Genomic DNA, 26950 nt, shown 5'->3' on the forward strand with positions numbered 1-26950 from the left:
TTTGGCTTGTTTGCTTCGACACACATAATAGAACCACTAACATGCCAGAGAGGTAGCCACCTTCCAGGCTAGCTGAAAATGCAGATCAAAAGAACAATTTACTCAGGTCTTCAGGTGATGTAGCCAGTTATATTAAAACGTAGAGAAGAGACTGTAATGATCTGTGGGCTTTCTGACAAACATACCTACACACATGCGTCCACTGGTGTCAAGCAGGAATCCAGGTTTACAGATGCATTTGAAGCTGCCATCTTCATTTATACACAGCCCATTGAGGCACATGTTCCTGATCAGACACTCATCCTGGTCTGTGGGTCAACAGAAACAATCAATGGAAATGTAGGAAGGATACAGTGGTTAAAGGCACAAACATGGTTTAGTCCAATACATTTCATACACTGTACATTATCACTGACCAGAGATAAACTACATTTTAGTTTGCTTCATTCTATCTTGACAAACAGATTGTCATAGATCTTGCTTGCTTTAATCAAAGTTAAGCTATATTATTGCTGTTAAACAATGCAGGAGCAAGCAGAGACTTCAAGGATGCTGAGATATGGGAAAATTGATAGTTCACCGCCAAACCATTATACTGGCGAGATATGTATGCTGTCAGAAAATCAAGTACAGAGGACAAACACTAAGCAAACATAGGAATCAGGAAATTTTGGACAAAAAAATGTTGCTCTTGAGCAGCCAACTTCTTGATTTTGGATCTTGGAGCATTCTTTAACAGAACAGGCAGAATTTTCAATACACTTCATGCCTAAAAATTCTCATGTGTCAATAATATAATTTGACTGGTGTTTATAGTTGTTCCAAACAGCTACACTGGAAGGCGGGTGAAAAGCAGGTCATCATAGAAACAGGGGAGATGTGATATCCTTTAAAAATGGGGATAACGGTGCACATTTTCAGACAGTCTGTCCTTGAAGGTATTTATATGGGGGTTGACTATCCGCAGCAGTTCTGATGGAGTATACTGGCCCCTTAATGGCAACAAAAGATTTCCTGTGATGGACTACCTATCTAAAGCAAGTCTGCAAGACTTTATAGCAAACTAAAACGAATGGAAGCAAATGGATGCCTGCAAGGTAAGAAGTAAATATTAATAATAGGGAGTCCTTTGGAAAAGGTTGGTAGTAATATTAAGTGTACATATTTTGTAGTTAATGGGCTGAAACACCCTAAAAAACCACCAGCACAATAATTTAAAACCCCATCTATGAAGGCACATGCCTCCAATAGGCATTGGTACTAAATCACCACCTCCAACAGATCCACGGTCCATTAAACATAAACATTACACATACTGTGGTTATTACAGAAAACTACCCTTTAAAAATGTCTCTACTCCATAAATGTAGATGTCAGAACTTGACAGACCTTGACAGTTTTTGCCATCTGCTGTAATCTCAAATCCAGCATTGCAGACGCAGTGGAAGCTGCCCTCGGTGTTCACACAGCGGCCGTTGTTGCAGATACGACCATTGGCCACACACTCATCCAGATCTGGCAGAAGGAAACAGATAACCACAGTTAACACATACAACCTCTTTAAGTGTGTGTGCACGTGTGTGTGTGTGTGTGTGTGTGTGTGTGTGTGTGTGTGTGTGTGTGTACGAGTGTGTAACCTCGGCACTCTGTCCTGGTTGCAGTCGTCTGAAATCCAGGAGGACACTGACAGATGTAAGACCCAGGGGTGTTCACACATTCTCCGTGTGCACATGGGTTTCTCTCACATTCATCATCATCTGGAGAACAAACATACATTTTATAAACCTGTTTCATTTTTATGTGCATATAGTTTAATGGTCGAGAAGCTTACCAATGCACTCTCCTCGTCCATCCAACCTGAAGCCCATGTTGCACTCACAGCGATATCCAATGCCAGGCATGGGGATACATCTGCCATTCAGGCAGAGGTTGCGGTAGGCCTGGCACATGTTGGTGATGTTCTGGGTTTGGATAATAGGGGGACCTGATGGAAACATTCACATAAACATATTATCTATGGATCATAAAATGCTATAATGCAAATTTCAACATCTTAATTTGATATATTCCTCAACAGAAAATGTGCATACTGTATGATATCTGCCTGTAAAAGTGAAACGGCATTTCATAAGCATGTAGTCTTGCATTGCCAGACCCATCTGCACGCTACATTTGCAGTGCACTAAGGTCTGGCAGGACCCACTATCATTCTCATTAAGGCAAAAATGCTCTGAGTTGTTTAAGTTTCTTAACAGAAGCCTAAACTCTGCCAAGCCCCCTTGCAAAATAGTTCCGCAGGAAATGTTACTGTGGAAGACTTTGCCTAATTAAACTCTTGACATGGCCTGGTCTGCAAACATGCAAGAATGTTTTCTTTCAGATAGGACATTTTCTGCACATATACTTTGGATATCTTCACAGCAATACTTAGATGACACAAGGAGCCCTTGCGTCAGTGCACAATTAGAGTCTTAGTCAAAGTTTTCCATTATTAACATGCAGCTAGAGTGTGTGGGTTGTGATTGCTCAAAACTGGGATTTTGAATACGGCAACACAAGACTAGTGGGAGGTTGAGCATTGCACATCCACTGAGTCAGACCAGAAAGTATGAGTTATAAACTACTATGGCACACGTCCACCTTGAAGACATGCCATAAACGTGAACCAAACACGAGCAGAAAGCAAGAGCATACCTGGTGGAGGAGGCTGTAAGGGTAGTCCTGGATATGGATATTGTCCTGGGACTTGCCCTGGGATCTGGCCTGGGACATGGCCTGGAATCTGTCCAGGAATCTGACCTGGTACTTGGCCAGGGACATGGCCAGGAACCTGGATGGGAATTTGACCAGGAACTTGCCCAGGAGTCTGACCAGGATATGGAAGTGGGTAGATGCCGGGTAACTCGGGACCCCCTGGGACGCGACCAGGTACCAGCACTCCACCATTCCCATCAGGTATCTGGATGCACAGTTTCTGGTACTCCTCTAAAATGAGCACATGTGAAAAACAACAGGAGGTTAGCTCTGTAATAAGACACAGAGCCACAGAGATGAAATTTAAAGCCATACGAGGTGAGTGACCCCACCTGTTCCACGAATGGGGCACATTTCAGGGGTGGATCCATCAGACCAGCAGCGTCCGCTATCACAGCAGCACTGCATTTTGGTCAACAGCTGCGAGTTTTGGTTGGCGCAGCGCCCGTTGAGCAGGCTAGCGTAGCAGTACCCACCGCGAGCATCTGTGGGAAACAACATAGCATGAAGTTAAACTAGCCGTGTTGTATGGAATATGGCATGTGTTGTCTGCATGTTGAGCAAATTGGCAAGAGAACAATCAAAGCGAAGTCGTCGCTGTTTCAGATTTTCCATCATTTGGACGATGGGAGCCACTTCCAATAGTCATCACTTCCTATTTATGAGAACCTTTCCTGCATCCTGCGGTTTTTGGCACTGTGCACCAGCATGACTAACACTCAGGTTCCCCATTAACATAAATATATCATGTCTTGTTTCACACCCATCCCATCCAGCACATTCACATGGAGAAACTGACAGGCTTTAGTAATGATTGCTTGGTTAAGTTCGACAAGATGTCAGGCAAGCGTAGAGTTGGTTGAAGGAAAAACATTTGGGCCCTTCAGGGGTCGGAATAGACGTTAATGCTGTAGAGTTGCTGCATGGGAAACAGACTAAAAAAAGTTTGGCGCAACAGTTTTCTGGAGCAAAAGACTCAGACATTCCTTCCTCACAAACATCCTCTCCTGAGGGGGGTAATGTGAGCGTGTGTTTGCATATGTTTGTGTGTGTGTGAATGCATGTGTGTATACATGCACGTGGGACTATGTGCGTGTACATCTAATGGACTGTTCTGACCCAAATTCCTCCCTGGTCTGTTTTGGGTCAAACTGAGCTGAACTTGCGAGCTTTACAGGCTTTTCTGGTGATTGTGTATGTGTGTCTGTGACTGTTATCAACCTCCCAGCGAGCACACACTTCACTGTTCACATAGAGTGACGCACAAACACTTCTTCCAACTGTGATGTGAAAAAACAGTCACCTGAGTACGAGAGGAGATTACTTTACTTCTCTCATCACGTTCGCTCCTCAGTTTAAAGAGAATATAGCTCATTGTTGTGGAACTAGAAACAAGCAAGTGACTACTGACCTAAATTCTACCAGCTGGAAGGTTGGACAGATTTCAGTTCTTTCTGCGCTCAGTGCCAGGCATAAAGGGAGAACCAAAATGGGGTGGAAAAAGGAAAGAAAGAGGCGGAACCTTTTTTTTCTTTGCTCAACTGCTTTGTCTCATATTTCTTCTATCCCAATAACAATGAACTAAAGCAAAAACAATGCAGTCGAATATGCTTTGAAGAGATGTGGCAACCTGTGTGACAGAGGGCTCACCTATACACCTGGATCCATCCAAAGAGGTGTAAAATCCCTGGGGACACTTGCAGATGTAGCTGCCAGCAGTATTAGAGCATTCACCTACACCACAGAGACCTGGAATGTTTGCACACTCGTCCAGATCTATGGAGAGGAGAGGAGAGAAGAGGAGAGGAGAGGAGAGGAGAGGAGAGGAGAGGAGAGGAGAGGAGAGGAGAGAGGAGAAAAAAAAACTATCAAGTATGTCTCAAAACATTTTAGATTGCTTCCTGTTTGCTAAAAACTGCACAGTAATCATGACTGTTGATGAAAGCATTTAAGCTGGAAACCAGCTTGAAACGTGAATGTCTTCACGATTGCCTAAAGCACATGTTGGCAATGATAATGGAAATAAAGCATTGTCACAGGATATTAAATCCAGGGGCCTCTGTAGCCGCTCTTCTGTTAGCACCATTGCACAAAGTATGTTGAGAAATGCACTGTAACTTATACCCGTTTGAAACGTCTGTTACACAGTCCAGAAGTTTTCCGGCAATTATTTCTGGGCATAAAATAGCACATATTTTACTCTGCAAATGAGTGCCGCAAAAGCCTGCTCAGTCTGTTTCACTGGAGTTAAACTTGGTCTGGCAATTGTCATATTCATGTCTTAATGAGCCAATATTTTTCACAGGCTGACTGTGGGTCTTTATATGTGGAAGAACAGAATTGATGCAGAGCGAAGGATTTTATTTAAGATTTTTTAAAGCCAGAAACATTAAACTATATTGTGAGTCTCTCAGTGGCCACAATTATAAAGTACGAAATGTCTGTGATCTCACAATCGTGTAAGCCAGTCAAAAATTCATAATTAGGATCCACAGCTGAGAGAAAAATGTCTTTTCCAAAACAGCACATGGACATAATCTTTACTGACGGTCTCTTGATTTGTGTTTTGCATTGACAGACTTGGCTAAGAAGCTGTTTTAAAAGACCATTTAAAGGAGCAGTGTGCAGGATTTAGGGGGATCTGATGGCATAAATGAAATATAATATTTGTAAATATGTTTTCATTATAGTATAATCACCATAAAAATAAGAATTGTTGTGTTTTCATCAGCTTAGAATGAGCTGTTTATATCTGCATGCAATGTTGCACTGCCATGTTTCTACAGTAGCCCAGAACAGACAAACCAAACGCTGGCTCTAAGGAGGGCCTTCTATGTTTTTATGCTACCTGAAGGCCACCGTAGGTTCTCTGACACGCTTGGTAGGGAAGGGTTAGAGGAGGGATATTCAGTTGGTTGCAATCTGCAACCTCACTGCTTCATGCCACTTAATCTTACACAATGGTACTTTAACTATTGCTGAACAGCAGCAACTGTGGCTTCCAGTTAGCATTTAGCTAAAATGCTACACTAACTGCAACAGCAGCACAAGTGGAGATGTTGTCAGTCAGCAAGGGCATTGTACAGCAATATTTACTTTTTTTAACTAACATTTGGGGATCTCAGAATTGCATCTCTGCTCTTTGCAGATGACATGGTTCTGTTAGCTCTGTCAGACCATGACCTCCAGCATGCACTGGGGCGGTTTGCAGCTGAGTGTGAAGTGGTTGGGATGAGAGTCAGTACATCCTAGTCTGAGGCCATGCTCTGACAGAAAAAAGCTGGGTTGGCCCCTCTGGGTTGGAAGTTAGTTATCGCCCCAAGTGAAGGACTTTAGGTATCTTGAGGTCTTGTTCACAAGTGCGGGTAAAGTGGAGAGTGAGATGGACAGGCGGTTTAGTGCGGCAACAGCAGTGATGTGGGTGTTGTGCCAGACTGTTCTTAATTAACCAGTCAGTCTACAATCCACCCTTCACCTATGGTCATGAGCTCTGGGTGGTGACCAAAAGTAGGAGATCACAGATACAAGCATCTATAATGAACTTTCTCCATGGGTTGGTTGGGCTCAGCCTTAGAGATAAGGTGAAGAATTGTGACATCCTGGGGGAGCTCGGAGTAGAGCCGCTGCTCCTTCATGCTGAAAGGGGCTAGTTGAGGTGGTTTTGGCATCTGATCAGGATGCCTCCTGGGCACCTCCCATTAGAGGTGTTCAGCTAAGTGGTAGGAGGCCCCAGGGTAGACCCAGAACATGCTGGAGGAATTATATATTTTATCTGGCTTGGGAACGCCTCAGGGTCCCCAGGAGGAGCTGAAAAACATCGCTGGTGAGGAAGACGTCTAGAATACCTTGCTTGGCCTGCTGCCTTCACCACCCGGCCCCGGATAAGGGGATGAAAATGCATGAATGGATGGACATTTGCTAACTTTAGCCACCATACCAGACCAAGTGAGGTCATAGCAGCAAAGAAATGGGGCATCGTACTGCTCACAAATTTTCATTTTTTCATTTGTAAGAGTCTTTTGTCTTCTTTAAAAAGTTACATAGTCTCTTTAACACATGTAAAGAGGTGGAAAAAGTCTCTTTTAAGCCTCAAAATTAAGTGTTATAAAGGATCACTGAGAGAAGCTGAGTGCTGCTTTGGTTTAATTAAATGAATTTCAAGGGAAGGGCAAAGTGGCTTATGTGTGGTCTTTCTCCACAAAGTAATAATCAGAATACCGCGACTGAGGGGACGTTAACCACAACTAGACGGATGTGGCTTTTAACTCTACTTTCACATTGATAATTAGGCACTTTTAAAATAATTTCTTTTAGCCTACTCTGTCATTCAAGTTCACACTGAAAGCCAGACATTTCACAGTTTTAATGTGCTAGCTTGATTCTTACCTTCACATTTCTGTGAGACCTCGTTGAACTTGTGCCCAGCGGGGCATTTACATTCAAAGGATCCCACGGTGTTGATACAGTTTCCTCCTTGGCAGATGCCAGGGATGGCCTGGCACTCATCCACATCTGTACATACAAAGAATACAATTAATATACACCCAAATACACACACACGAACACATATACAAGGACAGACAGATTCCTTTAATGTACATAACAGGAAAAATGACACAGAGATGGTAAAATAAACTCAAGGGCAAGAGGGTAACACACACACACACACACACACACACACACACACACACACACACACACACACACTGACTTTAACACAGAAATCTGCACACGCCTGGATGTGCATGGATTGAAAGTGGGTCTGTTTTAACAGTCTGGCTCTGACTTTCCTGCGATCAACAGAGTGACAAGGGAAAAGAGAAAGAGGAGAGGAATGTCTCCTGCTGGAAGAACAGAAATTGAAGCCAAGTGAACCAAGGAAGAGATAGAAACACAGAAAGGACAGGATACAGTTAAGCACAAGGATATATTCGTGATCATGATGACAAATGTATAAGAAGATTTGTTCGCAATGGAGGAACACCAGGCCGTCATTCGAGAGTTGATCTGGGGACTTGGTTTTTCCATCAATCTATCTATCCAACAACTTTTGGGGAAAAAAACTTCTGTGACTTTGTGAGTTAACATTGCCAATCAAATTAAATTCATTTAATGAATTTGACAGATTAAAATGTAGGTCTCGGGCTGAAAACCTCCAGGAGGCTGTGACCTGATGTAGTCTCAGAGCACTCCGTGTTCCTCTGGGTCCTGGCTCAGGTCCGCCTCCCCTGCAGAGGTTCTGATGTTGTTGGGTCTGGAGCAGACAGGCAGAGGGCCGTCTTACCAGAAATGAGCTCTCCCACGTGGCACCGTCACTGACCCGTGTTACTGACTCTGACAGTCCCGCCACAGCGTGTGTCTGCGGGCATTCCATACACATGTGGGAGGCACTGCCAGCCACCCCAATTTAACCCAATTAGAACTAATCCTCTGGAGAGGGGATGATGGGTAGAGATGAGGGGACGACAGAGGGGTGAAGGCAGACGAGGAAGGAGAAGGAGTTAAAAATGGGCAGAGAGAATTTACCAAGGACCCACTTCTTCAGGTACTTACAAATCTGAGACTTTATTTGTAGTCACTTCCCTGGTTTCCCTGCTATTCCTCCTTTTACCTTGGTTGACACCATTTTTAATATTAATCCTCACCTTAAGGGTGCCAATTCAAAGCAGTACAACACTCTCCTCACGTACCAACCTCCAGCCTCTGATAATCTATGCGCCACTTGGTCCAAGGATCGCAATACAGGGGTATAGACTGGGGTGAGATTTGAAACGTGTCTGCACGTCATCTATTTGTGCCCACTCCCTGCAAGGCTCTAAAATTTTCTAAAATTTGGTGACCATGTTGCATGACCATGAACATGTTAGGTCCCTCCAGCTGAATACTGTCTGCATTGACAGAGCGAGCCCCTGTTATCCTGCCCCTCCTAGCTGAATCCTGTTATTTCTTGTTTCTTGTCGTATGTTGGCTTTGCTTTTTGTGTTGAAAATTCCCAAAATAAATCAGATATTTAAAAAAAAATGGGCAGTGAAGATAGAAGCAGCACTTTACTTGTAGAAGGAGAGAGGAGGGAGGGTGACAGAGAGAAAAGAAACAGACAAAAACAGAAAAAAAAGAAAAGGAGACAGAGACGCTGAGGAACAGACTTTACCTTGGCACGCCCCAGTGCGGTGGTTTGGTATGAACCCTCTTCGGCAGGGGTGAGGCTGGGCTGGGCACATCTCACAGGGGTGACCCCACGCCCGTCCCACTGTGGCGCAGCACAAAGTCTTTGTGCACACAATGCCTGTGAGCTGGCCTTGACACATCTGGTTATGCACCGAGGCGAAGCACGGCCCAGTACGGTAATCTGCAGAGGCAAAGCAGGAGTTAGTTATTGAGGAAACATTAGTTTGGCTCTTTATTTCACATACAAACGCAGTGCAAAACAGCAACGTTTGGTAGCCAGTTTAACACGTAAAAAGAGAGAGAAATCTGAAAAACACTTCCACTAGTTGAAGTCTGGTAGGTTTTAGAAATGTAACACTTCATTTGTGAAACATTTCAACCAAAACTGTGATACAGAGAGCTGAAGCCAATGTTAAAAAAACACTAAAGCCTGAACTTGATTCTGTGAGCGAACAACTGTCTGGCAAACAGGAACGCTCAAACTGAATGCAATTTTGCATGACATCTACAACTCACTTACATTATACGTGATGAAAGTGCTGCAGAGCGGACAGTAACACACTCCATAAAGAATGCATTGTCTGTTCTTGGCATTTTAATCTGTCTGGCTCTCAGGTGCATTGCACGTGCACATGTGTGTGTGTGTGTGTGTGTGTGTGTGTGTGCGTGCGTGCGTGGTAGAGAAAAGCAGAGATAGGGAAAGGGTCTGGAAAACCTTTTAAAGTTGTGTGGGCGGCTGTGGAGAGTAACAGACACAAGCTAGAATGAGCAAAGACACAGACAATGAAAAATCAGTCTGGTGTTATATGATCATCACTCCTTTTGTTACCTGTATTGTGTTTTTAAGGCATTATGACACATTTACCATGTAGTGTGCTGCTTTTTATCATTGTCTAGTAATACACAATCTAGGGGATAGGTCATCATCCCCAAGGCCGGCAGAGGCTGACTGACAGGGCGTGTCTATGGAACACAGAAGGTGATTTCCACACTAGCTATAGCAACCTAGAATTAAAACTAAATAGCTTATAATAAATATGAGCTCAAGAGTGTGAAGAAAGTCCCTCTGTGGAGATTCTTCACCTCTCCTCCCCTTCAAACTGGTTTAATCCCCATTCCCTTGATCCCACTGCTTGCATGCATGTATCCCCTCGCTTCATCCTCTCTCCAAACACCACTCCTTATAAACTCCCCACGGATTTAACAAAATCGCAGAATCTTATCAGGTGAAGGATTGGAAGATGGCAAAACAGAGATAGGGACAGAGAGAAAGAGAGAGGGAAAAGCTCATCCCTCCCAAAAGAATCTGGCCGAGATCCAAAAGCAAAAATCATTTCCACATTTCACGGCAGACAACAGACAGCGAGAGGAAAGAGGGAGACCAGTTCCAATAGCGCAGTCGTTTAAAACAAACGAGACATTGTGCGTTTCCCGTGTGGACCGGGGCCCAGCCCAGACCCCGTCACGTGCACCACAGCCTCCACGGTCTCTCTGCCTCTGGCACCAGCGCTGTGTGAAACAGAACTGGGTCATCTCTCCTTCGACTTTCTCACTCCCTCCTGCTCAGGCTCTACTGGAGACAAATGCTTTTGATTTTTAGTCTATTTCTCCGTCCACCCAGCGGTGGCAAGTAACTAAGTACAGTTTTGAGGTACTTCTACTTTACATGAGTATTTCCATTTTGAGCAACCTCTACACCATGACATTCGAGGGAAATATTGCACTTGTTATTCTACAATAGTTTGAGGGGACTCCCTAAAAACTGCCGGGGGCAGTGTCTTACATCCTGCGTCACACAGAGTGTTGTGTGCCTGAATCACATTCTCGTCGACTCAAATTGGGTCATCTCGTCAGGTTTCGGATAAGCTAGCAAAATTATGACCTAAAAAGTTGTTTATTAACCTAATCTTTACCTTAACCCAAAGATTAAACCCACAGGAGACTTCTGACTCCAGACAAAGATTATTTTTTTATGTTTTTGCATTTATCAATTTACAAAGATACTTAGATTTCTGCTCCTTGTACCACTAGCACTGCTGAAACCGTGACTAACGTTAGACATCCCTGCAGATTTTCAAATAACTTTTACCTTACCACTGAGACTGTCAAGGAGATTGCTGAAGTGTGCACTGCTACATCCTGCAAAACCACACCCATCTGGGTGAAATACCAAGTTTTTATGGAGAGCTACCAGAAAGTTACCCGCTACTTTTAAGATTAATTTACATGCTAAACACAAACTACATACAGCTTGTATGATGCATTATAACAGGACTATCTAAAATATAAATAACACCTGCTATAGCCTACCAGCTCCAACATTTAAGGAATAATTCAACATTATGGGAAACACACTTCTTCATCTGCTTATCAAAGTTAGATGATGAGAGACTTACTCTCCTTGACACTCTCATGTATGAATTGTAAATGAAGCTACCTCCAGCATCTAGTTATGTTAGTATACAGTGGCATAAAGACTGAGAACATCTAGCCGGGCTCTGTTTTAAGGTCAGTCTGTCCTATATAGTCCTGCACATAAATTTTCCTTCTAAGTCTTCCTGACTTATACATAAATTTTTTGAATGCAGCTGTAGCCAGTAGCTTTTATAAAAACTAACTTTTGTTATATTTGCTGAAATTCTCACCATATTCACATAGCACTAAATGAGTCAGATTATCTGTGAGAAAAATCATGCTCCTCTGCCTACTTTATCACCTTGTAGTGTTTCTAATGGCCTTACTGCTTATGAACGAAGACACACAATCAGAGCCGAGGAGTCTCTAAAGCAGCTGTCAATCATGTCAATCAGTACTCGTAAACTGCGGTCAAACTGCCAAACAAGGCAGCACTGATCAGATAAGAATCAAGATTCTGTTACTGCATTGCCTATTTCTCACCTCAAATGTTTTCAGTAACATTTTAGTGTACTGTTTAGCTGTAAAATAAGAAAGTTTGCTTCAGCTAGTAGGCTGTGGTTGGTACCTCGGTCAACTGTTTCCAACATGGCAGCCGGGTCACAAACTCTCTTATTTTGAAGCTAAACAGTACACTAAAATATGTTTCTGAAAACATTTGAGGTGAGAAATAGGCAATGACAGAATCTTGATTAACATTTGATCATTTGCTCATTTGATTTGATCTCAGTTCATGAGCAGTGACTGACATGACTGACAGCTGCCTTAGAGACTCCTTGGCTCTCACTGGTTGTTTTCAGTGCACCACAGTAGATTCTAGCAAATGCCATTAAAAGCACAACGAAGAGGAGGAGGGACTTGATTATTTTCATCTGTCTCATGGACTTCTTTCAGAATATGGTGACAGTTTCAGCAAATGAAGTATGACACGTTAAGTTATTTTCATAAAAGCTACAAACTGTAGCTTTTAGTACGAGATTACAATACTTCTTCCACCACTTCCTTCAACAACATTCAGTTTTGAAAGAACAAACCCAACCAGTTGCCAGGTATCTTCTGTATCTACTTAAAGCCTACATTATCTGCCTTACCTACAACAACAAAGGAATATACCGTATATAGGAAAAGCAATTACAGGAACTATGGAAAGTTTTTACACGGCGCCCATGTAAGCTGAGGTACAGCAGACTGTGTAAGGAACTCAAGTTTCTCTTTTCATCAGATTAAGGTTTATGTGTTATTACTGTTGGGCTGCCACACATAATCCATCTGACATAATACCTGCTCATTACAGCTGTTAGCAGAGGAGCGCAAACACGAAAAACACAAAGATCTGAGTATGAAGTAGAGCAAATACAAGTGCAGCACTTAAACAGTCAGCTGAGGTAAACAGGGAGAGGCGGACAGCTGTAGGGTGAAAGTGGTGTCATTTCATCTGTCATCTTACTGTCTCTCTGTGAACTGCATACAGCTGGGGGATCCACCCATGTCCTGTACATCTGGGAACAATCGCACGTGTTAACACACAAACGCGCTCACATACACACACACACACAGAACCTCAGCCAATGTCCCAGCCCCTCATCCGCAGTCTAGCCAGAGATGATCTCAAAACAGACCAAAACTTTTTAAAAAAATGCTGCTCTTGTTTTTGCTTTGCTGCTCTACTTTTGGAAACACGTTTGCATATCATCGTCAGTAAACACACATCTTAATATGGGAGTTGATGGTTTGTTTTGACTCTCATTAGCAGGCGATTTTGTTTGTGCAGAGGTCCAATTACTTTGGGAATGCAATTGAAATGTTGGCTTCCTCAATGACCGGTGAGTTTATACACAACAACAGCCTTGGTGTGAACAGGAGGGAAGCCCACCGGGAAGTGGGTCAAAAGAGTTTCCTGGATTAACTCCAAAGTGTTTGTACACACACAAAAATCTGTCCACCTTTTCCAAATCCACCCTTCCCCAATCTACCCCCTTGCAGATGGGGCTCACAGAATCCTTACATGCCTTAACATAGGCGTAATTTGTGCGAATGCTTTGTGTGCATATGTTTGTGTGTGTTTCTGTGAATGTGTTACAGGGTCTTATATCTGGGTGGGGCCTTCCCTATTGGCCCGTCAGCAGATTTCTCCATCCTCCCAGGACTAACAAGTTGATTACACACTCAAACACACACACAGACACACACTTGGTTATCTATCTCCTGGGGTTTGCACTGGGCCAGAACAGAGCCAGATAGGGGAAAGTCAGCCAGGCATTAAGAGACAAGAGAGCCCCTCAGCTGACTGACCGACTTTCCTTGTTGTGCTGCTGACTTATTGACTGTATAACTCACGTGTTGCCACGTTTCAGGCCAGTCTTTCATCACCATCCCAAGTGAAGTCAATAGCGTCACACCGAAAACTGGACTTTATTGCACCGTAGCTAAACGACTCTGCAGGAGGAGCGAAGAGCGATCAGCAGCAGTGTGGCTGGATCTCACCGATTCCACATTCCGACTTAAATCACATTTGTAACCAACAAAGGACGCGTTGATGTACCAGGCTGCATTTTCACTGCAGTCAGCTGCGCCTGGCGGTGGGACCACTGGTCAGCAGATCGACAGTCACTTTAGCAGCACACAGCTCTGCAGCGATGATGTGTTCCTGTAGAGCCCTGATTGCACCAGAGTCTTTCCACATCCAAGAAAACCTCTGAGTCCTGACTGCAGTTACTTCTCCTCTGGTCAGATCACATGTTGGTGGAAAACCTCGTGTTCTTGCTAATGTGATAAGATCAAGCCATTATTGGGCACGGTTCTGTAAATTGCTTTAACAGTGTGGGGTTGTGCATGTGAGCATGGATGTGTGTACACATGTACTTTATGCATGTGCTTGTGTTTGTGTGAGAGCACAATGGCTTTCCCTTGGGAGGTGATGGATACTAGCCAAGGAAATTCCAGTGAAAGTAACTTAACCCAAAACGCCACTGTATCCGTTGGCCTACTTTCTCTACCTCTGTTTGCAAGATGGACAAATCACTGACACACTGAAAGGACTGCAAATACTGACTACTGTCATTATAGTAGCTTGTTTTGTCCAACTAATAGTAGGGCTGTAACTTATGACTATTTTCAGTGTTGATTAATTTGTCTATTACTTTCTCGATTAATTGATTAATTGTTTGGTCTGTAAAATGTCAGAAAATGGTGAAAAGATGCCAAAGATGACATCCTCAAATGTCTTGTATTGCCCACAACACAAAGATACTGTCAAAGTAAATAAACCAGAAAATATTCACATTTAAGAAGCTGGAATGGAGAATTCCACGAACCAATTAATCAATTCTCAAATTAGTCAGCAATTCAGTTGATATTTATCAACTAGAGCTACAGCCATTAGTCAATAATCGCTTAGCTGATGGACAGAAAATTATTATTTTGATGATCAAATAATAGTTTCATGGTTTTTAAATGTGGGGGGTTGATGTTTTTTGTCAGACTGTGATTTAATGTCAGATTAGCTTTGGATTTTTAGACTGTTGGTCGGATAAAATGAACCATTTTAAGATGTCACTTTGGGCTCTGGGAAGTTACACAGGGCAGGTTTCACTACTTTCTGGAATTTTAATAACAAACGATTTATCGAGAAAATAATGGGCAGATTAATCGATAATAAAAAATAATTGTTAGTTGCAGTCCGACTGACAAATAAACGATTGATTGATTAATTGTTGCAGCTTTAACTAACAGTCCAAAACCCAAAGATATTCAAAACTGAAAAAGCAGCACATCCTCAATTTTGAGAAGCCGGAACAAGAAAATATTTAACATTTTTGTGAAATAAATTATCCAAATGACTACTCAATTGCCAAACTATTGTTGACTATTTATCTGTTGATTATCTAGGCACCATATATAAATATATATATATATATATTAGGGATGCACGATAATATCAGCACGTCATCGGAATCGGACGATATTGGCTTTAAAATGAACTATTGCAAGTGGCCAACATAATTTTTTTTAATTTGCACGATGAATGAATATTATATACACTGAAAAGTATTGTATTTATCTGCTGGTGGGCCAATATGATAAGAGTATGTATGCATGATATGATATTAATTCCACTACAGAAGAGACATGATGATCATTAAAATTAGGTGGGGAAAAAAGCGGTTATACTGATATCGGTTAATTGGTCAAATGAGTTGTTACATTTTGGCATATCAGATATGCAAGTATCCATATATGGGTCAGATACGTGCATCCCTAATATATATATATATATATATATATATATTTGTTACCTATACTGTATATTCAGCACTACAACATCATAATAACACCCTGCACCGACCAGTAGAAGCATATCCAAATCTTGGATTCCATGGAAACAGGAACACACAATGACACAGTGACACACCTCAGTCCAGCACACTGAACTGTGTCAACATGAATGACAGAAGATGGAAGTTGGTCTCCAAGTAGCTGCTCCCAGACACACACAAACACACACACACACACACACACACACACACACACACACACACAACAAAAAGTCTGCCTGTTTCACTAATAGAGGGACACTTTCACTATAGCAGACAAAAAAATGCCCATTCATAGAGCAGCCGCGTTTGCATGCATGTACGTCTCCTTACATGGTGAATCAAAGTTTTAAAACCAGATGTGGCTGAATTCTTTGCCCATATATCATTTCTTCATCAGGAACCATAACACAAGACACAACAGCAGAGCGTTTCTGAGATTCCTTGTGTTCCCTGAAAAGTATGAACATCTACAAGTTAATGTGCGCTGATTTAAATTCCTCAACAGTCCTACAAACCCTTTGGCCAAGCTTGCACAGGAAAAAGTGGAAACCAAAGTCACAACATGCAGCAGTGTGCTTCAGCAGATAAGGCCTGGCGCTAACCCACCAGGCATCCAGATAGTGTCTTATTAGTTGCAGGGTTGAAGAAAACACTAAAGTAAACTAAAGGAGCAATCCTCATCCAGACCCGACTGACAGGTCTCTGAAGCATGGCCTTGTTAAAAGGGACGTTACTAATTAGGAGCTCTGCTGCCAATCCAAATATTAGCTTTAAAAGGTCACCACTTTGACCTCTACAGGTCATCACCTTCACAGACCCCCAGCACATACACAAAACACACACACACGCACCATACACAGCGCAGGCCGCTCTCTGTTTGCGTGTGCTTGTATACTTTGGAGCCTCGGCTCACATGTGCCAGAGAGCAACCACAGGAGGTTGGGAGGTCTTCAGTTAACAAACACCGCACATTTAGAAAGACATAACATTCCCCAGAGCGTCGTTTGAGAGCAGATGTGGAAAATAATGGTCACTTCTGAGCTCAAGCTTGACATGCAAATGTTCCACAACAAACCGCATTCCTGGAGCCGGTGGCATGACGAAGCAGGAATTGTCTTCAGTCACAAAAAACAACCGCCATTCAGCACCGAGTCACGTTTTCACAAAAGCAGCACATGTGGCTTTGGAAATACACTTGAGCAGTAGTGAGTAGTGACTGTAGAGCTCAGGGACAGTGTGATGTCAGATGAGTGAGAGAAATACTGCGTACTGCAAGTGTGACACTCATTACCTCTCTCACACTGAGCCCCGGTGAAGCCGTAGGTACACACACATCTGTTGGGAGCCACACACCTTCCTCCATTAAGACAGCCATTTTCACAAACCGCTGGAGAAGAAAGGAGAGAAAAACAAATAATGACACAACACTGACATGAAGACACAACTTCGAGCTACAAGGAATCCAAAGGTTATTTCTGGTTTATACCATTTGGTTCTCATGTTTGTATTTTTGTCCGTCATTTCTCTTGGTTACAATAACATTGCAGTCACTAAATGAATTGCAGAGATGTGAGAACATGATGACATCACTAAAAAGGAGTCAGATGGGGAAACAAACAGAGCAGCCATTGATCGAACCAGCCACAGACAAACTAAGGCAGATGATCTAAACCACTTTATTTGGAGGTAAAAGTTGAAATGCTGGTGGCGATCCTTCATTACACAGGACAACAGTGCACACACAACTTTTATAAGTATGGAAGTTGAATCAGAAAGTTGGTCTGTACACTGTAATACTGTAGATGTTTAAGTGTTTGATTAATCATTTTGTTTTCCCTTCCAAATAAGTTCAACTTTTCATCTGACTGCTCTTGTTTCTTGCCCTATTGCACTACATTTTAGAAAAGTTGCCATGATCACGTCTCAGCAAGTCATTTGGTAAGTATAGAGTTATTATTACTAATAGGAAGGATGGCCAAAACTACAACAAGCTAGCAGTCCTGTGAGGCTGTACAGTGGATATGTAATGAAAACTGGATACAGTGTTGGAGGCGGACCCCACTTAATTCCTATTAAAGTTGCTTGTTGGCACATGAAGCCAAAAAAACTCAACTTTCAAGGTATGAAATTACTCAAATCTTCCAACTGTGGGGCCCAGAGAGCAAGTGCACTAGACACTTATAGCTAACTTCTGTGTACGAGTCCCACATTTTCCAGTTTAGCACTCTGCTAACTTGAATAGGGTTATAAATTATTTTATTTTTTTAGTCTTCTCGACTTTTGAAATTTTATCAGAGCAAATGGATCAAATTTTGATAGTGAAACAAGTAATTTTGTGTGGGTGGTGATAAAAATAAAGTTATCCATTGCTTTACAGACATAAATCAGACGTCTCTTTCACAAAGTAAGTCTAAACGGAAAAGGTCTTTTTAGGCCCAATGGCATCATATGACGGACCTGGAAGATATAATTCCACGTTTGGCATGTAAAATTGGCTTCAAAGCCTAGCGCTGTTCCTGGGAACTCAGCTGTGCTAATGCTAGCATGGCAACATGCACACAATGACAATGTTAACATGATGATGTTTAACATGTCTAATGTTTACCATGCTCACTTCTTAGCTTAGCATGATAGTATGCTAACATTTGCTAATTAGCACGAAACACAAGCTACTTCTACCAAGCTACCACAAGCTACCCTTCTACTCAAAAATGTGTTTTTCTTATGTTAATGTCCCCCAGAATGTCTTGACTGTACTGACTTGTATCTGTGCGAAGTTTGTAACTAGATAGGTATGGTGAGGTCGGCAACCTTTACAATTAAAAGAGCCATTATTGGCCAAAAAAAAAGAAAACAAAACTCTGTCTGGAGCCGTAAAACATATTTGAACAAAGGTAACAGCCTATTACGTCTAAATTAGCCCATCAACATTAGGAAAAGGTCTAAATGAGCATATATTAATATGATTTACTACAAGGTAGCTACTCTGCAGTGGGCTATTTATAATCATTTAGTACTTTAGAAGTTCAGCAAAATTTACAGGAAAAGGCACCAGGTCATAGATGTATGACTCACATTTTAGTTGATGAAACTTAAAAACATTTTTTTAATTTAATGTATGGGCTACACACTTTTACAAATGTAGAATGCAATAATCACTTTAGGCCTACAACAATGACAATTGAAAATCTGAAAAAAATATAACCGTTATACATTTCCCAATAATTTCATGTCAAAGCCACGGGGAGCCACTGAAGTGGGTCTTAAGAGCTGCATGAGGCCCTGGAACTGCAGGATGCCTAGCCCTGACCTAGCGCGAGCAGTGCTGGAGAGAGCGGATAGCAAAAGCGAAACTCAATGCATTGCATTTACACTGAGAGGTCAGATTTTCTGTATTCCCAGTTGGGAAATTACAACTTAAATTTGACATCCAACTCAGAAAGTTGAAGGAACCTCTCTGTCCCTGACCTCAAAATTCAAGATGGCTGCTACCCACATCAACAGTAGTGAAAGCTGTAGTAATATACTTTTATTAGCACTTCTGTCTTATTTGTGTCTCATTAAAACAGTTGAAAACACGGTCAATTCCAACATCTGTGGATATGTTGCTACGATGTTTGTAGGTGCACAACACAGTGTTATTCATTCCTGTCAACAGGTATTGATAACAGTGGCTGACCTAGCTTGAACTAGTATTGCGAACAGCTTCTTGATTTTCCGACTTCTGGAGCATGTTCAACTCAGGTGTGATGTCATTCCCGGCTCCAACCTCTAACGTCTGAGGTAAATGGAACGCAGCAAAAGTTCACAATGAGGGAGAAACAGTAGGTCTGCTTCCGGCCCCTTTACAGAGATTTTTAAACTGCTATGTGAGAAAACTGTATGAGTATTTTTTACTTCAAAACGTGTTTGCAGAGGGACTTTAAGAAATGGAGGTTATATAGGATATCTCCACCTTAAATACATCTGAATTATGTTAAAACATGCTTATAATGTTAAAGTGTGTCACAGTGGTATTTTCAGGATGATCCTTACGTTGCCCACAGTGGTTTCCCACGTAGCCTTTCTGACACTGGCAGTTGTCCTCAGAACATGTTCCCCCGTTCATACACCGAATATTGCAGTGCTGGACTGTGGGCACAACAACACAAGCACACACACACAGACATACACAAAGAGCCACGTTGGGAGTTAAATTCAGAGTACACAAACATATGCTCCAGATTAGATTTACAACATAAACAAAATGCACTCTGAACCATGTTTTTTGAAAGTCACGCTTGGTTATAATTTCCTAGAAATTTATGGTGTGCAAACAGATGAGCACATCGGGTTGAAGCGCTATGAGCTGCAAGAGAGCAACATGGAGGAGATGTTGACTGTGGATGTCTTCCAAGGCACACACACACCCTAAACCGACTCTCTCTCACACACACACACACACACACACACACACACAACAACCCATGTGATTGACCACCATTTGCACGAACGTGATTGCAACATATATCAATTGCTTGACGTAGTTTCAAGGGATGTTTTCAGGAGGTTTTTCTGGCTTAGCATGTCATATTTTTTGTACCATGTTAGTTAGTGCTCATTAGTCATGATGAGGGGAAGAAAACATTAGAAAAAAAGATGCAAATTGCACAGTGTGGTCTGAACATTAAATATCTGAGCCAATTACAGTCTCTCATTTTTATCCTACAGAGAAAAACACACGACAAGAGTGCATGTTTTCTGTCATATATCATCTGTCACATGTCATTATTGTTACTGTATGGTGAAATGTTTTTCTTCAGATTACAGCTCCTTTATTAAAAAATACGCAAAGACAGGGGTGTGGTCTACACTGTGCTTTCCAAAACACACTAAGTTTTGACATACACTCCTATTTATATAAATCATTCCATTACTGTGTTTATCTATAGGCCAAATACCAGTTACAGCCCCCGTCTATGCACTCTATATACTAAAACCTATCAAGCTGAGTTCACTCCTTGGGAAAGGGGAGGTGCTGTTTAATGACCTGACTTGGAGCCACAGGATGGGGCGATCTGGCCATTGGGGCAGGTGCACATGTTGGGTCTGGAGCAGAAACCATCTCCACATGAACTCCGGCAGATCGCTGCAAAAAGGAACATGACACTGGGTCAAACAACATGAAAAGGTCCTCTGTCAGGTGCAAGATAAAATAACAGTGCTTACTTTTGGATGCCAGGACTTGTCTTTATTGTGCGTGAGAAAAAATTCATGTTATGTGTCTGTTGCTTGTCAGCCTGTCCGCTGCGGGTTTGGAATGTCAGGTTTGAATTTCATTTGTTGCAACTGAGGCCATGATCTAATCCCCACACTGAACTCTCATCTATAATATTTCAGAACTCAAACAGACCACAGTCCAAATATGGCCAAACCTTCCTTTTAACATCAAGTTATAGAAGCCCAATTGGCAACGACATGAAGCTATTTTCTTCTTTGAGTTTTGTTGCCATAAATGTGTACCAGTGTGTGTTTTCAGTTGGCACCGGCTGTTTTTCGCTCGGTTGTTCCCTTTCCCACAGACTGTTACTGGCATGGTCCCCTGCCCCCAGCTCCCATCAGGTAGAGTCCAGCCACTGACCCCTACTCCCTGAACCCCACTGCTAAACAATGTCATTAGAGCCGCGACAGGCATCCGGCCAGCCGACCAGCCAGACTGCAATCACACAACTCTACAGCCTCTCAGACCTTCCTGTCTACTGAAGGGGAGTGAGAGGGAGAGAAAGAGGGAGAGAGGTGGGGAGGAAATAAACTGAAAGAGAAAAGAAACCAGAAAAGCAACCGCTGCCAGAATACCAGAGGAAATGGACCAGAATGAATTAGCAATTTGCCCTTGTTTTATGTCATGTTATCGGCTTATCGCCATCGTTACCTACAATAACCCACTGCTGATGTAAAATTATTGGGTGATCAAAAGTCCCATAGATGAGTCCCATTAATTAGGCATTAAAAAAAATGTTTTGCACACCTGTATGGTGTCACCAATCAGACAGGTGCATCAGAGGACATAGGATAAATCGAGAAAATTCCATCATCTAAAGAGCATCTACTAGTTTTTAGTATTTTACATAAGATAATGATTGCATTGGGGGTTTTTTTTTAATGTAAATGGACCATAAATGTTACTCTTTTGCATTACTTTTCTTTCTGTTCAAACCTTGAAACATCAAAATGCAACGAAACTTCTACTACTGTTGGCAGTCAGTATCATTGCTTGTTCATGGTCTGAAAATGACAATTATTTATGACTCATTGAACAATAAAAAAAAAGTTATATAATCAATCACAATAATAGCGCATTTTATTCTTGTTTTACTGATTAGATACTGTTCAAGAATGAGGATGAATATTCAAGTCTGGTCTGGGGGAGTCACATTCCTGCTAGATTTCTTCCAACAAGATAGAAACTTTCAGGGAATTTAAAGGGTAACTTTGGTATTTTTTAATCTGAACCTTTTTTTCCCGCATATTTGTGTCTGAGTGACTGATGGGAACAACAATTTTTGATTCTGGTCCAGTATTAAGCGAGAAGGTTCGGTCAGCAGCAGCGAAACAGGATGTAATGTAATCACTTGGGGCATTTCTGCATCCTCAATGTATGTCCGATAAAAGTGCTTAGATTATTATTATAAGTGTCTGACAACATTGTGGAAAGGAACCCTACAGAGACAGACTTTTTTTGTTAAAGAGTAAGATCCTTTTTGTTTAACCAGAAACAGGCCCGAAATCACCATTACCAAACCCACCACACTCTATTTAAATAAACCGTAATTTTAGTGTGTATAGAGGCAGCATTTTTTACATCTGACTTAGTGAATTAAGGGTTTATTTCACCCAAAGCAGAGTTGGTGATTGTTGGAGCAGTGGAAAGACGAACAAAGAGTTTTGTGAGTTTTATTTTGTTGTAATGGACTTCTAATGAAGTGTGTTTAACAATGATAAAATTACTGTTTATTTAAATAGAGTCTGGTGGGTTTGGTGATGGTGATTTTGTGGGTGTTTCTGGTTAAACAAAAAGGATCTTACTCTTTAACAAAAACGCAAAAACAAACACTTTTAGTGGACGTAAAGTGCTGATGCACAATTGCCCCAAGTGATAACACGGCTGCAGCAGTCTCACTCAATACAGGACCAATTTAAAAAGGGCTGTTGCCATTAGTCACTTGAACACAGTGAAAATGATAAAATTGGATCCAGGTTGAAAAATACAGAAGATACCCTTAAACACTGACAGCCCTAACAACAACTTTGTATCTCAGGTGCGATACTACATGGCTCTGATAAAAAAACGGCTGGGTGCTGGACTCTGAAAACTACTAATGGTGATGTTAAAAAGTTCTGCCTGACCCAAATTTTATACCAGTAGAGGAATAATGGAGATGATACTTACGAACAATGCACTGGTTTCCTCCAGTCAGAGTCTTCCAGCCGGGGCAGCAGTAGGCGTTGTTCCTTGAGCCACACACATTTGGTCTGTAGAAGATGCAGCGTCAGAGGGTCAATAATTGATGTTACACAGGGCTGGGCAATAAATTGATATTATATCGATATCATTATATGAGGCTGGATACATATGATATATGATACATGATATATGATTATATGACGTCTTAGATTTTGGATATTGTAATAGGATATAAGATATCGGATATCTTAAGTGTTGTCTTTTCCTGATTTTAAAGGCTGCATTTAAGTAAAGCGATTTCCAGACTTTTCTAAGCTGTTCTATTATTTGCCTTTTTTCACTTAGCCATTATATCCACATTACTTATGATTACTTATCAAAAATCTCATTGTGTAAATATTTTATGAAAGCACCAATAGTCAACCCTGCACTATCAATATCGAGGTATTTGGTCAAAACTATTGGGATATTTGATTTTCTCCATATCACCCAGCCCTAATGTTGCACAGTTCAGATCACTCTCAAGTCAAATTTGTTTCATTCTTACAGACCAGAAGACATGCTCTGTCCTTAGACCCTCAGCATCTCCTACTGCATGATGGAAGCTCAATACTGACCAGAACACTATAAGAGCAAATCTACTGTTTCTTGACCCCCCTATACTGCATAAAACTTGATCAGACATAGCAGGAATAATGGCACATTGCTCAATAACAGCAGGACCAAAATTCAGTCATCACATTTTCACCTCCATGTCACTCAAAAGTCCAGATTAGCGAACACCCAACCTCTCCATAAATACTGAAATTATACTTTCACAGCCTCCCCAAAAACACCAAATGTCCAAACATTTCCAAAAACATTTTGAGCAACAACACTACAGTACATGTCTCTGGCCAGGTTGGGCTGTAATTTCTCAAAAGTCACCTGGGCTTGAATCAGATTGGGTTCACTCCAGTTTCTGATTTTTTATTTTTCTAAATGCGTGATGTTTTGGTCTGTGTAATGTTAAAAAAATGTTACTGAGGAAATTAGGCTTTTTAATTAAGCTTGGGCCCAAAACTGCTGCCATACAAGGCTTGGACAGAAACTTTGCAGGTTCATGCAGGGTCGGGTCTGGTTTTTGGGGCCAATCATAGCTCTATTGTGACCCCATTCCAGGGTTGGAAATTACCTTTTTGAATCCACCTGCCACTGTGGCTAGTGGATTCAAAAATCTACCAGCCACTCAATAGATTACTATTGTTTTTTTGTCTGGTGAATGAAGCAAATCAAGCAATTGCTTATATATTTTTTCCCACCCTGCCGCACACCATGTTGCAAAACCAGCTTATGACCCCTCATCATGGGTGTAATGATCAGTCAGCAGCTCAATCAAAGAGTGATTTTTGTTAGGTTAAACTATAAAGTATTTGACAAGAAAAACATTTAAAGACAACCCACTGTGGGGGTCTCAACCCTTAGGCTGGAAACCACTGGGCAATGCTATGGTGTTTGCTACTTGCAGTGATCTTGCCACTGTCGGGCGCGGCCTGGCATGCGGTATTTGGCGCAATATTTTTGCTGAGGAAAATATTATGCTGCACAAGCTGTTTTATGAAATTTGATGCACCTGTAAAAAACATTTCAGCGAACACCTGGGCCATCCTGCCACCTACAGGTCTTTAACAGGCCTACATATGTAGATTTGTAACCACCCACTTGGCATGTATTGACCCCAGAGGTCAGCGTATATACAGCACAGTGTAACTCCAAACAGATCTACGAGGTGAGTAATGAAGCCTGTTGGATCTCAGAAACATTCTTATACTTGTAAGTCAGCGTGACACAGTACGCAGCCTGTATGCACTTCCTGCCTCTGAACCTAGATGTTCTGATAAATTAACTTAAAGCATGTCAAATAAAAATGCCTGTGGAGAACGCTCATTGAGCTGTCTACTGTGTGACCTTCATCAGCTGTTTGCTGTCATCACTGGACACAGACCTTCTTTATTTTCTTTCTTGCTTTCTTTCTGTCTGTCTTTTCTTTCTCTCCCACTCTTTCTTCACATGCACACACACATACACACAACCTCTCCAGCAGTGACCCACTGTGTACAGCTGCAGATGTGATTTATCCACAACTGGGGTGTGGTGTTTTTGGCCAGCAAGAGGATTAAGCTGTTAGTCTCTCTCCCTCTCTCTCTCTGCCACAGCCACACACGACCAATGGCCTCCTTTGTTTGGATGTAATTTATTATTGCAGCCAGCAGGAATGTGATATTCCTGCCAGTATTTAATTACTAAACTTTGCTCCAAACTTCCCATCACAGACAATGTCACTCATGGGTCTCAGCCTGCTTGATAAAAAGGAAAAGTGTATTCTGATCTGCGATGATCATGAAAAACCAGAAAGAGCAGCAAACGTGAGAAGAACAGACACCTGCTCCAACACACACAGAAAGATGCTCATTTAAATTAAAAGTTGGTGGGGAACTGGCACACAGTGGAAGAAAAGACTGTCCCCAAATTGGACTAATAGGGATATAATAGTCACATTACCCTCTGAGGACGTCCGACCCTCCCCTCCTTTTGGCCCTGCTGGCTCTGGAGTCGGTCTGCTTGGTCCCCAGCTCGCTGTCTCCGGTCTCCACCACCTCTGCAGCGCCTCCAAGCTCGGCGCAGAGCGACAGCAAGGCCACCAGAGCTACGGCCAACTGCAGCAGCCGTCCTCTACACTTACTGTCCGGCATATCCACTCTCAAGTGTATACAACTCCAGTGCTCGGAAGAGTAAAAGTCTCCTGCAACTAGTTCCCCAGCTCCGTCGACCTCTGCAGTCTGGAGTCAAAGCTGCAAAACAATAATAATGAAGAAAAAAAAAGTTTGGAAAAGACGCAGAGGAGAGAGTGGAGGAGATGCTGCGCACAAAAGAAAAACAACTCTGCAGCACTCTGAGAAGTTGCTGGTGTGATGTGACTTCTTGTGTTATTAAGTTACAAAGTCATTCTGCTCACAGTCGCAAAAGCATGCAGTGTGAAAATTGATAATGTGCAAAGTTGCGCACGAGTGAGACGTTACTTTACCTTGTCTCCCGAACAGGAGATTCGCCTCAGACCCGACAGAGGACTACTTTACTCTCACTTGCAGGTATTGCTGAATAAACGTTTAGAAGAAAAACTGCGCAGAAGAGGAAAAGTCACTCAAACGTTTCGTTGAGCTGCTATAAATAGATGCGCATCGTAACTTCTGCAGTCTGCTCGTGCGCATCCAGTTGCGTGTTGACTTTGCACAGATAAGTTAGAGGAGCTGATGCATTCCAGAGGATGAGAATGGTAAAACTCACTGTGTCTCTCCCTCACAGCACAGCTCTTTCCTCATCCCTGCTCTGCTCAACTTTCCCCAAAACTTTTTTTTCTTTTCTCCCCCTGCTCTCGCGATACAAAGGCTTGAGTGCAAAAATGCAGAAGTTTAGCTCTGGACTTTTGGCTGGGACTTTTAACTGTTAGCCCTCAGTAACATTATAGTCAATCAAGGGAAGTTTGGAGAAAGAATACAGAGTTTATTCATTCCTAAATCTATGTCAAAGTTTGCTCATAAGTAATCTACTGAGATCTTTTTATACATTTTTTAAAACAATGCACCTGCTCACTCTTTACTGTCAAATCTGGCATGCACTTCCCAACAAGTGTGTTGTAACTAATGGCTTTACAAATGTTAACAGATAATTTACTTAGTCTTTGTAGATCAGTTTTATTCCATTAAAGGTCCAGTGTGTGGGATCTGAAGGCATCTATTGTAAGAAATTGTATATAATATATGTAGAACTATGTTTTATTAGTTCAATCACCTGAAAATAAGAACCATTTTGTATC

At 41.9% G+C, this 26950-nt stretch overlaps 1 protein-coding gene across 2 annotated transcripts in view; it reads right to left on the reverse strand.

Moving 5' to 3' along the window:
- The window catches only part of fbn1 (fibrillin 1), an 83810-nt gene extending 57367 nt beyond the window's left edge, over nt 1-26443 (reverse strand). For both annotated transcript variants that reach the window (XM_050071172.1, XM_050063308.1), the window contains exons 1-15: nt 26162-26443; nt 25639-25928; nt 23083-23165; nt 20683-20781; nt 19689-19784; nt 16945-17040; nt 8906-9103; nt 7141-7266; nt 4405-4530; nt 3087-3239; nt 2695-2985; nt 1832-1984; nt 1638-1757; nt 1390-1515; nt 186-308 (exon numbers count right to left, since the gene is read on the reverse strand). In XM_050071172.1, the coding sequence (XP_049927129.1) occupies nt 186-308; nt 1390-1515; nt 1638-1757; nt 1832-1984; nt 2695-2985; nt 3087-3239; nt 4405-4530; nt 7141-7266; nt 8906-9103; nt 16945-17040; nt 19689-19784; nt 20683-20781; nt 23083-23165; nt 25639-25829 (1981 nt within the window). In that variant the 5' untranslated portion in view covers nt 25830-25928; nt 26162-26443. The remainder of the gene's footprint in view (nt 1-185; nt 309-1389; nt 1516-1637; nt 1758-1831; nt 1985-2694; nt 2986-3086; nt 3240-4404; nt 4531-7140; nt 7267-8905; nt 9104-16944; nt 17041-19688; nt 19785-20682; nt 20782-23082; nt 23166-25638; nt 25929-26161) is intronic.
- Nucleotides 26444-26950: the final 507 nt, after the last annotated feature.

Source organism: Epinephelus moara, chromosome 1 (assembly GCF_006386435.1).
Source record: "Epinephelus moara isolate mb chromosome 1, YSFRI_EMoa_1.0, whole genome shotgun sequence".
Classification (NCBI taxonomy): domain Eukaryota; kingdom Metazoa; phylum Chordata; class Actinopteri; order Perciformes; family Serranidae; genus Epinephelus; species Epinephelus moara.